Source organism: Poromitra crassiceps (assembly GCF_964638095.1).
Source record: "Poromitra crassiceps genome assembly, chromosome: 18".
NCBI lineage: Eukaryota > Metazoa > Chordata > Actinopteri > Beryciformes > Melamphaidae > Poromitra > Poromitra crassiceps.
The window spans coordinates 16,184,789-16,197,241 of record NC_139636.1 but is presented as its reverse complement, the minus strand read 5'-3'; the positions used below and the strand labels follow the sequence as shown (position 1 = coordinate 16,197,241).

The 12,453-nt window shown below is 42.2% G+C and overlaps 1 protein-coding gene across 1 annotated transcript; it reads left to right on the top strand.

Moving 5' to 3' along the window:
• Positions 1–4,092: 4,092 nt before the first annotated feature.
• Positions 4,093–7,682, top strand: gdpgp1 (GDP-D-glucose phosphorylase 1). Its single transcript, XM_083654285.1, has 2 exons — positions 4,093–4,222; positions 6,376–7,682. The coding sequence occupies exon 2, from the start codon at positions 6,479–6,481 to the stop codon at positions 7,571–7,573; it is 1,095 nt and encodes a 364-aa protein (XP_083510411.1). The 5' UTR covers positions 4,093–4,222; positions 6,376–6,478; the 3' UTR covers positions 7,574–7,682.
• Positions 7,683–12,453: the final 4,771 nt, after the last annotated feature.

Genomic DNA, 12,453 nt, shown 5'->3' with positions numbered 1-12,453 from the left:
AAATGTAACTAGAAGACTATAACTTTAGTGTTTAGTCTGCTTTAGAAGCTGTACATTCTAGTGAGTGCGGTCTATTGGTAGTAGCCTAACTCTTGGTGTTAAAAATAACTTCAGAAAGGCATGACTGTCAACTGTTCTGCCAAACATTACACTCCGATGTTAAGAGTCATGGTGGCTGATACATTTACAAAACTTCTCTAAAAAGACCCAAAGAGGGAAAATATAAGAATAAAAAATGTGAGGAGTCATAATTAGCCTAATATTTTCTATACCTAGCCTAAGTAAACTCTAAAAATATTTTTTTGAACTATTAAATTTGAAATATAGCCTTACTTACTTTATTATTGCTTGCTTCCATCCTTTGTCTTGCCTGTCCGTCTTTATTAATGTGGATTCAAGATGCAGCTACTGCAGTGAGAAGCAAAGCTCAGTGGCAAATACACAGCTCTGCCAGTCACTGCCTGTTTTATCTTGAAAGGCATGCAGTGACTAAAATAACCATGATGGCTGATTGGCTAACTGGTCAGTCTTGCAAAGTTGGCTTAAGTCAGCTTGGAAGAACTGGGAACTTACTCAGCCTACTGTCACATATTGTACACATAGGCTGTCACTCCATTTACAGGTGACTTGCTATGTCACTTTATAATTTGGGTGTCATGTGCAAACATTTATGCTCAGCCAGAAATAACTCAAATAAATGAATAATAATATCCCATTACTAGCCTAATAATAATAATAAAAACTGCTAGTGGGTAGGTTACAGCAGCAAGTGGGGCATCGGTAAGAATGAGGAGGACTCAGAGGACCCAAATGCAAGGGTGTTTATTGAACCAGATCCCTTGATTGTTGTTGGTAGCTTGGCACATGTCGGACAGATGATTTTGCCTAAACACAAAGAAGGTATTAACAAAGGATTCAAGGGAAAACAACTTTAACGATCAAAGTAATATGATAAATAAATACTCATGAAATAACTATAACAAAACTAACACTTAACATTCATTGCATCTGCACATGGACAATCAAGAGGGAATGGGAAAAGCAGCTTTCTCCATGGACACGAGCTTCACCTAATTCCTTTATTGAGCCCAGGTGCAGCTGGCAGAGGCCCAATCAGGGCCCCAGGTGTGGCTAGTTAGGTGAGGAGGACTGAGCTAGTGGGGGGATTTTGTACAACAATAATAATATTAATAGTTTGCTACTGATAATAATTGAGAGGGATTGACAAAATAGGCTACTCTCTCTTTCTCTCTCAAAAATAAGACTTATTGTGTGTGTGTGTGTGTGTGTGTGTGTGTGTGTGTGTGTGTGTGTGTGTGTGTGTGTGTGTGTGTGTGTGTGTGTGTGTGTGTGTGTGTGTGTGTGTGTGTGCAGAGATGGGCGAAAATACATCATAAAGTATTTTGATACAAATTACTTGTATCAAAAAATGTATCACAATACAAATACAAAATACTGGTCTGAAAAATGTATTTGAGATACAAATACGTATTTTGTATTTTGAAAATACATAAAAATACATTTTATAAAAACTGATAAAGAGCTGCAACAATTAGTCAATCCATCAATTCATTGCCAAATATTACATTCATTGCCTATTTTGATCATCTATTCATCATTTTGAGCCATGTCCTAATTCTCTGATTCCAGCTTCTCAAATGTGAAATTTTGGTTCTGGTTTCCTTAGATGGTAAATCATCTCTTAGTCCTCTGTGACAGTATTCTCCTTTGTGTACCCTCTAACACATTACAGTTCCTTCATTTCAGTTTTAGCTGTTTTTCAGCACCGCTAATTTCTCCCTCACTTCAGCTGTTAATCACCTTCTGTGAGGGCTTTTGACTTACAGGCAGCATTTCTACATGTTAACCTCAAGTTTTGGAACTTTGACGATGTTAGCCCTAGATATCTGACATCATAACAGTATCCCTGGAGATGATATGCCATGGCTGCAGTTATGGAAATCACCGGCTCCACGGGCTCCCAAAATCATGACTGACAGACAGACAGACACAGCCCACCCACCTTGGTGCCATGGTGCAAATGTGCGCCATCGGCTCATACTACATCAGAGTTGCTCGAGTGACATCACTGATGACATCACAACTGCCTGAGTGACATCACAGTTGAGCAATCACTTGCTCGAGTGACATCACTGATGACATCACAATTGTCCGAGTGACATCACTGATGACATCACAATCATGACCCACACTGCCGCCACCCACTTTTCCAATTTTAATTAAGAAGATAATTAGTTGTGTGTTTCTTGATACACTGGTTTGAATATGCAGTAAACTGTTTCATTTGCAGATAGGCCAGTGCATGCAATATCTAATCATCAATTTATATTAGTAATTTATCTCTGGAGGAATTTCCACCAATACAAGGCTTCATACTAGACGAAGAAGTGATGTGAAGTCTGACTCAAGACCCACCCTACTCTGCCTCTGATTTGTGGTTGAGTTTGTTCTGAGGGTAAGCCAATCAGAGGTAGAGTAGAAGTGACATGTCACACTTTTTTTCTCCACAGTTTAAACCTGTGTCAATGGTTAGAATGTGTCAATTTGAGAATAAAATCACATAAAATTAAAGAAAAAAGTATTTTATGTATTTAAAATACACAAAATACAAGGTCTGAAAGTATCTTGATACAAATTACATCTTATTTTTCTCGGTCCAGCCAAATACAAATTACAAAATACACAAATGTATTTGAAATACGTATTTTAAATACATGTATTTAAAATACTGCCCATCTCTGTGTGTGTGTGTGTGTGTGTGTGTGTGTGTGTGTGTGTGTGTGTGTGTGTGTGTGTGTGTGTGTGTGTGTGTGTGTGTGTGTGTGTGTGTGTGTGTGCGTGCGTGTGTCAGTGTGTGTGTGTGTGTGTGTGTGTGTGTGTGCGTGCGTGCGTGCGTGCGCGTGCATGTGTCTCTCTCTCGAAAACAAAAGCCTTATCAAATTCAACATTATGCCTATGCATGCTTTTGGAACAATGTTTAGTTGCAGTAACAGATTAAGTCAGTGGATGGCGCTCATTGTTTTTGTTTAGACTGAGTTTTACAGCAACAAAGGTTTGTCTCTCAGTTACGACAAAGAGCATGGAAGGAAAGAGACGACACTCCGGCCATTTTTGGAAACAGAATGCGCCTCGCAGTGGTCAGCTGCGGTAGCGCTGGCCCCAGCCTCTCTAAACAGTAACTCAACGGGAGTTGAACCTCGGGTCCTTTTTATTAGGTATTTATCTTGAAAAAACTAACCAAAGAAAACGAAAAATGTTGCTTAGTTTCCACAATATGGTTGTTGTTTTACATCCCTGCACTACACCACTTCAATCAAGATTTGCAGTACGCCCGGAAAAGATGTGAATCCCCAAAGTTTAGAGTGTTCTCCCGTTGAGTTACTGTTTAGAGAGGCTGATTATAGGGGCCAGCGCTACCGCAGCTGACCACTGCGAGCCTGTGCGAGGTTCTTTTGGCGCTGTCACGCTTCCAAAAATAAAAAATGGTGGAGGCTGCTGGGCGCTGATGTTGCAATGGGGCAATATGGAGCTGTCATTTCTTTCCATAAAAGTTCTTTGGTTACGACACCCCAACTTCCTGCATGCAATATTTTGTTTCCCATGATGGCGAAGGCTAGGCGAAGGCATGACCCGCCCCTCTCTGCCTCTGATTGGCCTAGCGTCAAATGTTCATCCAATCACATTCGCTTAGCTATCCTGCATCTCTTTCTACTGTCTGTGGTGCGATAAAGTGGTGCGACATCAATGGGTGAGACTGGTGAATCAGACAGACAGCAGTTTTGCTTGCTAGCCTGAATGAAAGACGCTAGAGGACACTACTGGGAAGCAGGCGAGAGCAGCCGAGTGCAGTCAGCCAATCAGAGGCAGAGAGGGGCGGGTCTTCGCCTAGCCTTCGCCATCATGGGAAAAGAAATATCGCCACGCGGAGGTGGCCACTGCTGCTCTGGCCACTGCTACGACCACTTAGGAGACTGGTCAGCCAATGAAATTTCATACCATTGACAGACAGCCAATCACAAGCTGATGACCACGCCCACCGGAAGAGTACGCCGCCGGGGTGCTGAAAACAAACGTGCACGCCTGTGAAAGCGAGTTCAACTACATTTTCTTTGACTTGGGACAACCAAGTGTGTTTGGTCCATGGATCTATTATATTAGACCCAGATGTCGACTTTCACGTGATGTCGTGGTGAATAAACAGGTGGGTAGCCTAGTCATCCATATTGTCTGTGGGAAGTCATTAATTTTAGCTTATGTAATTACATCAGTTTGATACTGTTAAGTGACTAGACATTTTGCGCACTTCGCACGCTCATTTCTAGTTTCACGCGCTTTGCACGCTCAATAAAACTTCGCTCACTTTCAAATGAAAGTAACTAATATGTAGTATATTACCTTTTAAGAGTAACTTGCCCAACACTGATTGTGATAGCCTACAGTATTAGGTTTACGCATCGCTGTATAAATTCGACATAATATTCACTAACACTTTATTTAAATATAATTTCAACTTTAAGAATTAGTTCACACTGCTCACTCCTCCACTGTGTATTTTGGTGGAAGATTGGGGTAATAACAGACAATAGCAAGACAAAGTTTAATTGTACAATTTTTAATGCACTCTGTCATAATGATCCATCCAGAAGAGAGTTTTCTCTCATTTTACCTCTAGTCATCTTGAGCCAGACTAGAGGCGACAGCAGCGGCCCTGCTGGCCGCCCGGTGCATCGCAGCATCAGCCCGTGGACCAGACAGAGACGGACACCTAGCGGCAAGTTTAGGGAACTCCATGAGATTAAACCAGGAAGAGAGTTTCAAGGAACACTCCATTTTCAACTGCAGACATTCATTTAGTTTGACAGTTATTGCGAGTTTATTTGAGTTAAATTGTGGACCAGTGATGTCATTTGTGCATGAATGACATCACTGGTCCACTTAAATCAACTCTCAATAACTGTCAAACGAAAGTAATGTCTGCAGAACTGTTTACAGTTTTCCTATATAGCCTACTAATGATTTTGTAATGATACAAAGCTGTTTGAAAATCAGGTGGAGTATTCCTTTCACTTCTTCTACCAAACATCCAATATTGAACATAAAAGAACAGTGAACAGTAACCCAGTTACAACAGTAAACATTAGAATTGTGGCTTTTTTTCAGAATTACCATTCAGTCAGATTTAAAGAAAAAAAAAGTAACGCTTTAGAATACAGCCCGCAAATAAGCATGTAGTTATAGTATAACTACGGGGTACAAGGAGTGTAGTTATAGTATAACTACGGGGTACAGGGAGTGAATTTAAACTTTAACTAGAGGGTAACAACAAGATATGTAGTTATAGTATAACTACGGGGTACAAGGAGTGTAGTTATAGTATAACTATGGGGTACAAGGAGTGAATTTAGACTTTAACTAGAGGGTAACAAGATCTGTACTTATAGTATAACTACGGGGTAGAAGGAGTGTAGTTATAGTATAACTACGGGGTACAAGGAGTGAATTTAGACTTTAACTAGAGGGTAACAAGATCTGTACTTATAGTATAACTATGGGGTACCACACTGTACTTACAGGGTAACTAGGGGGTCGCGGGCTGTATTCTGAAGCAGGGGACCAATTCTGTACTTATAGCCTAATTACGGGGTACCACACTGTACTTACAGGGTAACTACGGGGTCACGGGCTGTATTCTAAAGCAGGGGACCAATTCTGTACTTATAGGCTAATTACGGGGTACCACACTGTACTTATAGTCTAACTACGGGGTACAAGGAGTGTAGTTATAGTATAACTATGGGGTTTAAGGAGTGTAGTTATAGTATAACTACGGGGTTTAAGGAGTGTAGTTATAGTATAACTACGGGGTTTAAGGAGTGTAGTTATAGTATAACTACAGGGTACAAGGAGTGTAGTTATAGTATAACTATGGGGTTTAAGGAGTCTGATGCAGTCAGGTGCAGTTGATGGAGACCAACTGCGGCGCCTTGCACCAAATCTGCGCCCACCTCGCCCTCACGAGAGTCCCGTGGCTCACACAGGAGGAGCAAGTTGGACAACTTTTCTAACCATCATGTAACGGGCCAAGCAAGTCGCTGGTCCAATCTGCGCAGAACTTGCTCATCTCAAACGAGCCTAATCTTACTACTGTAAGAGAGCAGTGTTCTGTTTACTACGTTCACTTCTAAGCATGCTCAGTTGAAGGATTGTGGCGCCACCGCCAGAATGCCGCCCTATTATATTAGGAAGATTATGAATTTCTGTCATTGAACATTCTTCAGCCTAAAAGTTGAGTTTAGGTGGGTCTACCCTCCACTACACCCCTGATTTGTCCATTTCTGTCCACTGGCTCTTCAGGTGACCAAGATGATTTCCAGGTGATTCAGCAGGATGGTACCACACTGACCAGTGACCAACCACACTGAGTTGTACTGGTGGATTGCTTCAACATCAACAAACCATGGCACTCCAGTTTACATACAGCACCCAGGACTTTGTCACAGACTTGTGTCAGCCTAGTGGAAGCGGATCCGGGATGCCATCGCCGCCGACAACGTTTGACGAGACAGTAAAAGCCGGCTGGACGGACAGGGTGCACAAGGGGCTCCTCCGCTACCACCTGGGCGACCTACAGACGCGCGTGCTCCCCGGCCCACACGGCTACGTCGCCCAGCTGAATATCCAAAGAGGAATAGAGAGAAGAAAACCTCAGGAGATACTGAGCATTCAGCAACAGTTCAATGCCAAGCAGTTCAATTTCAACAAAATCAACCCAGAAGAGATCCTATTTGAGATGATAAAGCATGCCGGAGGAGGCTCAGCTGTATGTGGGAATGAGCTGTTACCTCAACACAGTAGGATGGTCGTGTTGGTGAATGTTAGTCCTTTGGAGTTTGGACACTGCCTGTTTGTTCCCGATCCCTCACGCTGTTTTCCACAGATCCTGACCCAGTATTCCATCCAGGTCGGAATGGAATCTGTGCTCCTGAGCTCGGACGCCGGCTTTCGCATGGGATTCAACAGTCTGGGAGCGTTTGCATCTGTCAATCATTTACACCTACACGGATATTACCTGGATCATGAGCTAAAGATCGAATCTATGCCAGTTAAACCATTGGTTCCTGAAAAGGGATTTTATCGCTTGATGGGCTTTCCGGCAGGTTTTTTGTTTTACGCAGAGTCGGAGGGTCTGGAGGACGTCTCCAGGGCCGTTTGTCGAGTCACAGACTTCCTCGTGGACGGTAATACGGCTCACAACCTGTTCTTGACCAGAGGATGCCCGCCGTCTAACATACAGAATGAAAAGGAGCGCAGCTCAAGAAAAGGTGTGCGTATCGCTGTATGGCCCAGAGTGTGCTGCTTTGGTGCCAAAGAAGAATCTGCTTTCAACGTTGCTCTCTGTGAGCTAGCTGGACATTTACCGTTCAAGAACAAGCAGGACTATGATCACATTAGTGAAAAGGATGTGATGGATATCATCCAGAGCTATCTGCTGCCTGATGAAGAGTTTCTCAGGTTGGAACAGCAGCTCACTGCTCATTTAATGGATTCATAACCTGTGGCCAAAGCCATCTTGTGCATGTGCACCTGTGAACCTATGTCTTTGTTCAGTCCTGTGCTAAATTGTCTCCGTCAGGCTGGTCAATTAGGCTACACGTCCTGCATCAAGCCATTTCAATGCTCAAATACTGAGTTGTGTTGTCAGTGTTTTATGAAACATAAATAAAATGAACACATTGTGGTTTCAGAGCCTCCACTAAAAAGTTTAAGGCACCCAAATAAATATATTAATTTCCAATGTGACTGTAACAAACAGGTAAATAGAGATAGATTATGTGTTGCCTTCAGAATAAGACCATATAATGTAGCAGGAATGGGATGGTTCAGTGGAACCTGAGAGAAGATGAAAGAGACCTGCCCTCATATCACACTAAAACTGGACAATTTCATCTCCAAGTCAGCTTTCAAAGACTCTATCAAATCATGGACATTATTCACTGACACCTGCAACTGCTTCCTGGACTAGCTCTTATCCCCTGCCTGTCTGCTCCGACTGTTTTTTGTTTTATTTGCTCTGTCTGCTATGTTTTTAACTGTGTTTTAACTTGTGTTTTAATTTGTTCTAAGTAACTTTGTTTTTTATTTTATCCCCTACCCCCATCCCTCAAAAGGCTGTGCCTTCTGCCAGGTCGCCATTGTAGTTAAGAATTTGTTCTTAATGACTTACCTGGCACCGAAGGGATGCGGCTCTCCTCGCCCTGGCAAGAAAAGCCCAGAAGTACGACTGGCACATCCTGCACAAAGCCACAACAACACCGGCTCCACCATGCAGACTCAAGTCTCGCCATCCCTACAACAAGGCGGCTCAAGAGATGCTAAAGTCTATTCCCGAGGATTTATCCGGAGACGCCTGGCTGGCAGCATCCTGGAAACAGACCTGGGAGACGGTTGGGCCCTCCCGCATCCACCGGTACATCCAGGACCCAGGAGGCGGTGTAAAAGGAGAAGACCTACCACGCCATCTATGGACCTCGCTGAATCGCCTACGCACTGGGGTCGGCCGCTTCAAGTCATCCCTGAGGAAGTGGGGCCTATCGGTCAGTGCGGCATGCGAGTGTGGCGAGCCTGAACAGACTGCCGAGCACATAATCACCGGCTGCCCCCTATTCAGAAGCCAGCCTCTTCAACTTAGGACCGGAGACGAGGGCGTGGCTGCACGACATGGAGTTGGCCATCTGATGATACACGAAAGAAGAAGAACCTGGTTAAATAAAGGTGAAATTAAATAAATAAAAATAAAATATCTGTAAACAGAAAAACACTGATGATGCAGCAGTGCAGCAACACCCCTTAAAAAAGACAAAGTATTTTGCTATTAGTACAGTGCAAAGGCTGTTGCCACCCATGGACAACAATGTAGAGAACCCCTTGGAATGTAGTAATTGATATTCGTTAAAGCTCCAGGGTGGACTCATAACCTAAGTAACAATCATGCAAATTGTATTGTAGGGTTGCTGCAATTGTGTCAGATTTGAGAAGAAGAAGAAGAAAAACCACTTGATGGGGCACCACATGACTTGAATGTGAATTGAACAGCAGATTTCAGCTAAACACTGGTGTTTTGACAGCTCAAAGGGAAACATCACACAGCATCCTGAGGAGGAGCACATCATCTGCCAGAATGACATCACCAAGGTAATGAATACCAAGCCTGGCTGCCTGCTCACTCACTGTAATGAGACTCCTTGTGGGTGGCTGAGCAGACGGCCACAGCAGTGATCTTCTGTACGTTCACCTGCTAACATTATTCATGACTCTTATTGAGATTAAACATCTGATCAAACGAATATATCTTCTACAGTGATTTTCTGAATTTTCCCTTCTGGAATGTTGTCATGACAAACATTTAGCAGAGTTTTATGATTTTGATTTTGTTTCTCACAAACTCATCGATCGCTGCTAAGCTTGGCCTGAATATGAAATACTCACACAAACGTATATGCAATGCTCACACGTACGCGCGCGCGCACACACACACACACACACACACACACACACACACTCGGATACATGCATAGCGTGCATGTGTGTCAGTGGCCATACAGGTTGCCCGCACAACCTTCTCCCTTTTGCTTTTTCTGGGATGAACCTGGAAATTGTGTAGCTAATCAGATAAGCTGTTTAAAGCAGTTTCCCCCTGTTTTCTCCTATAGAGATCAGAAAAGACATAAACTAAACAATGTTAGAAATATGCACATCCTTATGGTTCCTAGTGATGTGTTTGATCACCTTTCAACATTTGTCATAATATATTCATATTTAGTTTGTTTGCTTAGTTAGAAATATTGTCTGGGTGTAAATTCCAGCATATGACCTCTTAGATGTTTTGCTATAAAATACCTTCATACTCCCACAGCCACACATTGGTCAGGGCCACAAGTTGCCGGTGAAAAGCACAGCATGCCACTCACTACACAGCATCTGAGCAAAAGACTAACAGCATGTTTGGAATTAGTCTATATTTTAGTGTATTACATGCTTATCAATATTACCTCAAGTATGAGTGGACTGATGTCTGTTGCAGGTATAACAAAGGCTGAAGGATGAAGTCAGACTGTCTAAATTCTCAACATGCTGTTTCCATTAAACCTGCACAAGATCTTTCTGTAAACACACACCTGTTTTCTCAGCCTAAATCACAGTGTGGCTACAACAGAAGAGTGAAAAAAGTGGAAAAACGAGCACACTCGGAAAGTAAAGCAGAAAGGTCCGGTGCAAGGCACAAGCACAGAATCAATACGAAGAACAAGCCAGCACACAAGATGTCCTTTTTCTCATTTAATTTACCTCAGTCCGGGGTACAGCACAAACAAGTTTCGGCGCTAGGCCTTCATCAGTGTAGTCTACAACAGAAAAGTGCCCACCCCTGAAATCCAGGTGTCGGGTAGACGGGTACAGTATGTACACTTCTCTGCCCAGAGGACGTGACACATTTAAACTTAAGAGTGAAATACAAGCTATACTAAGCCTGTGCTCCATTCAGAGAAAGCTGCATTCAATAGCATTAGATATTTTGCTCGGTTTACATGGGCAGTTTACAAAAATCATATGTGATTACTGGAAGTTGAAATTCGAACAGTTATTGCTTGCTGCCATTTGGGGGCGCCATCATCATACAAAGTTTCTTATGGCAGCTCTAAGTTTTGATGAATGTTTTCATTGTGGTAGAGTGGGATGATTAGTTATCAAAATGAGTCTGAAGTATGTCAAACAGCAATCTCACAGGCACAGGCTAGCAATATCAGGCTATCCTGGCACAATTGTTGAGTGTCTAATATGGGATAATCATGATCCCATAGGCAGCCAGGAATTGAACGGGGGGGGGGGCACAGTCTCAGACTTTGAAAACCCATGTTTTAATCTATTTTATATTTAACTTTTCCCCCGTATTAGTTCCAGACTAGCCTAGTCATTGTATATATTTGCCCTCACCATCATATATCATCATATTAAGTCATACTAGTGTATCAGAAGGGCAGCAATTGTCCTTTGTACATGAGCTCACCCACATCATGACACACAGCTACGGGACAGGAAGCTCCACACTGGCCTCACTGTATACAATAGCCAGTTGGTAAATTTACTGTTTTCCCACACTGACTGTAGTCAGTAACTGCCAGAGATACTCTGTCCGGTGCTTTTTTTGCTTACATTGGACACGTTTACAACGACCCACCGCCTTCGTTCAAAGTTGTTATCTTTCTCAGGCTTGAGAAGTACATAATGCAAAACTATCACGTTCTCTCTTATGAAATAGGCTGCTATGGAGTTGCTCTGCATGTTTTTATCAAGCTCTGATATCTAAACAAGGCATCTGCTAAACCACAGTGTTATATATATATTTAAAAAAAAAACTCATAGTGGTAAATGGTGCTATACACTTTTTTTCTTTTTTTCAATAAACAAAGTCTGGCAATATAAACATTGCAGTATACAAAAATTCAGACTGAGCATTTACAAAATTGGATCAAACAATCAAATAACAAATAAATAAAACAAAAACAATAAGTCAGAGTTCTAAACGGGAATCAAGATATGCATGTTTTGGTACACACTCCATGCTTGTTTGGTTTTAACGCATGTCAATGCTTTCTTAAAGTTAATTATCTCATTCATGAAGACTAAGAACAAAGGTCTGGCATTTTACCAGGACAACATAATTTTATGACCTCCTGTGAGGAACTGCTCCTATAGACCATTTTATGAATTTGATTATTCAATCACTCCATATTTGTTAGCCACTGTTATGCACTATACTTTGCTATTAAAATAGGCTGAATGACTATAAATAAATTGGACCCTTGTTGCCTCTGTGATGCTTGACTGAGTAAAACCTGTCGTGCATCTTTCTAATGCCTTGGGAGGCCCAGCTCAGATGCACATTATTTACAGTTGATGCTTCACAGGTTCAACACTATACAGACCAGGAGGCCATCTCCCCTACTACAAACCAAGGAGTTAATACTGCAATAATCAGTGCTGTAATACTATGCCTCTATTATGTTGAGCGGGTGTATGTGTGTTTAGGGATGAACTTCCCAGGTGACAACTGTTTGTCTTTGGAGTTTGGGGGTTGAGTTTCCAAGATTTTCTTAAGGCCATGTAATCCCTCTTTTAGTACATTAGTTGGCATTGTTTTACAACCTTTGTGTAAAGTAACTGACTCACACAATCTCCTTAACATGACGTGAAGTGTGTACATGTATGATGATCATCTTCCTCCACCTTAATCAGGATGCGAGGCGCCACTGTTCACCTGTTATTGCAAGTTTTAGTAGTAGAATAATTTGTAGATGCAGTGGTATTTTTGATATTGTCTTCTGATTTAGTTGATCTAGTATCCTATGAGCAAATAGAGCAGCTTGTTGTTAACTG

What these genes read in the sequence shown, in the direction of transcription:
- gdpgp1 (XM_083654285.1), top strand. Translation starts at nt 6,479, where the DNA reads ATGGCACTCCAGTTTACATACAGCACCCAGGACTTTGTCACAGACTTG.